General features: G+C 43.6%; 1 protein-coding gene across 1 annotated transcript in view; it reads right to left on the bottom strand.

The window, feature by feature from the left end:
- Nucleotides 1-94: 94 nt before the first annotated feature.
- The window catches only part of LOC106530403 (UDP-N-acetylglucosamine transporter), a 53,170-nt gene continuing 51,725 nt past the window's right edge, over nt 95-1,539 (bottom strand). Inside the window, exons 7-8 of the mRNA XM_014026006.1 lie at nt 921-1,054; nt 95-830 (exon numbers count right to left, since the gene is read on the bottom strand). Of these exons, the coding sequence (XP_013881460.1) occupies nt 740-830; nt 921-1,054 (225 nt within the window). The 3' untranslated portion in view covers nt 95-739. The remainder of the gene's footprint in view (nt 831-920; nt 1,055-1,539) is intronic.

The raw sequence follows: 1,539 nt of genomic DNA, 5'->3' as shown, positions 1-1,539 counted from the left end.
ATCGTATGACACACACACACACACACACACACACACACACACACACAGAGGGGGGGGGGGATCAAAGCAGAGCCTGAAATCCATTTTAATCAACTCGTCTGTAAGGATTTTTATTTTGCATTTAAATAATGGTTGAAGAGCAGCTTGTAAAAATAAATATGAGGGTGAGCAGAAAGCAGAACCGTTCCTTCTCTTTAAGATTGATCACATCTTAAATGAAAAACATTCAGCATCTTTGGCAGAGGTAACCCCTCCTCTTTGCAGCATCTCAGTTCTTCGCTCCAGCACTAGATGGAGACTCTGCTCTCTTAACTCTCCCAGACATCAGCAGAACCATTGGTGCTTTTTTTCTATTTCCCCCCATTTCCCTTCAGAACACAGGTAAACAGTGAAACACGTTTCCATGTGTGTGTGTCTCGACCTGCTGCTGGCATGATCTCCTTCAGATTGCACTTTATTGTCCTGCTCCAGTGTGTGTCGGTGCAGCAGTTTGACTCTGTTTCTGCTGTAGGTAGAATCTTAATGAAGAAATGTTAGAGTAGCTGCTTTTCTCATTTATGAATAGCAGCCATTTATTTTCTGTAGTTGTTTGGCAAAATTCAGCAGTTTCAGTTGTTTCTCCCTTCATTCACGAGTCCAGGGTTGTCACAGTTTGCAGAGTCCTGCTCTGCATGTTGAAGTGGGGGCTGCCATCTCCGCTCCGTCAGGCAGCTCAGCCCACAGATCCTCCCCACTCTGACTACACCTTGACGGCACTGCTGGCAGGTTTCCCCTCGTAGCTGTAAAGGAACGTAGCAACACTCACCAGCACTGCCCCGAAGAAAAACATCCTGAGGAAGAAGCAGCAACACAAACACATATATTTGAATAAACTGATAAAACAATCAGAAATCCAGCTCATTCTGTGTTCTCAGGATTACCCTGTGGGGTTAAAGTCGTTTAGGAGAAAGTAGGAGATGAGAGTGGACGTGATGATTGACAGCGAGGTGGCGAATCCTTTCAGAATGTTGTCTGCATATTTGATGACCACGGCAACGACCAGCCCACCCACAGCCTGCAGACAGACATCCCAGAGGTTAAAACCACTGAAACCAGAATAAAATGAATCACCTGTAAAACATTTACATGCAAACACAATCACTGCAGCTCAGTTTCAGTCAAAACATGCCTGAATCCAGAAAAAGATGAGACTGTCMAGAAAAAAAAGTAACGCAAACCAGCTGAAAAAGGATTCTCACATTTATCTCAACTTTTATTTCACTGCAGATAAATACAAACAGGTCAAGACCTTCAGCAGTTTTAAAAGTGCTTTTTTTAATGAAATTAAGTCAAAAATAAATATTAAAAACAATATTTGTTGCCCTCCAGGCACTCCGGCTTCCTCCCACAGACCAAAAACATGACTGTTAGGTTAATTGATAACTCTAAATTGTCCCTAGGTGTGAGTGAGAGAGGTTGTTTGTCTCTATGTGTGTCCCTGTGATGGACTTGTGACCTGTCCAGGGTGTACCCCGCCCCTCGCACTGTGACTGCTAGATA

The sequence above is a fragment of the Austrofundulus limnaeus genome, unplaced genomic scaffold (genome assembly GCF_001266775.1).
Source record: "Austrofundulus limnaeus strain Quisiro unplaced genomic scaffold, Austrofundulus_limnaeus-1.0 Scaffold516, whole genome shotgun sequence".
NCBI lineage: Eukaryota > Metazoa > Chordata > Actinopteri > Cyprinodontiformes > Rivulidae > Austrofundulus > Austrofundulus limnaeus.
Note: the sequence above shows the minus strand (reverse complement) of the source record. Positions and strands in the feature narration are given on the sequence as shown.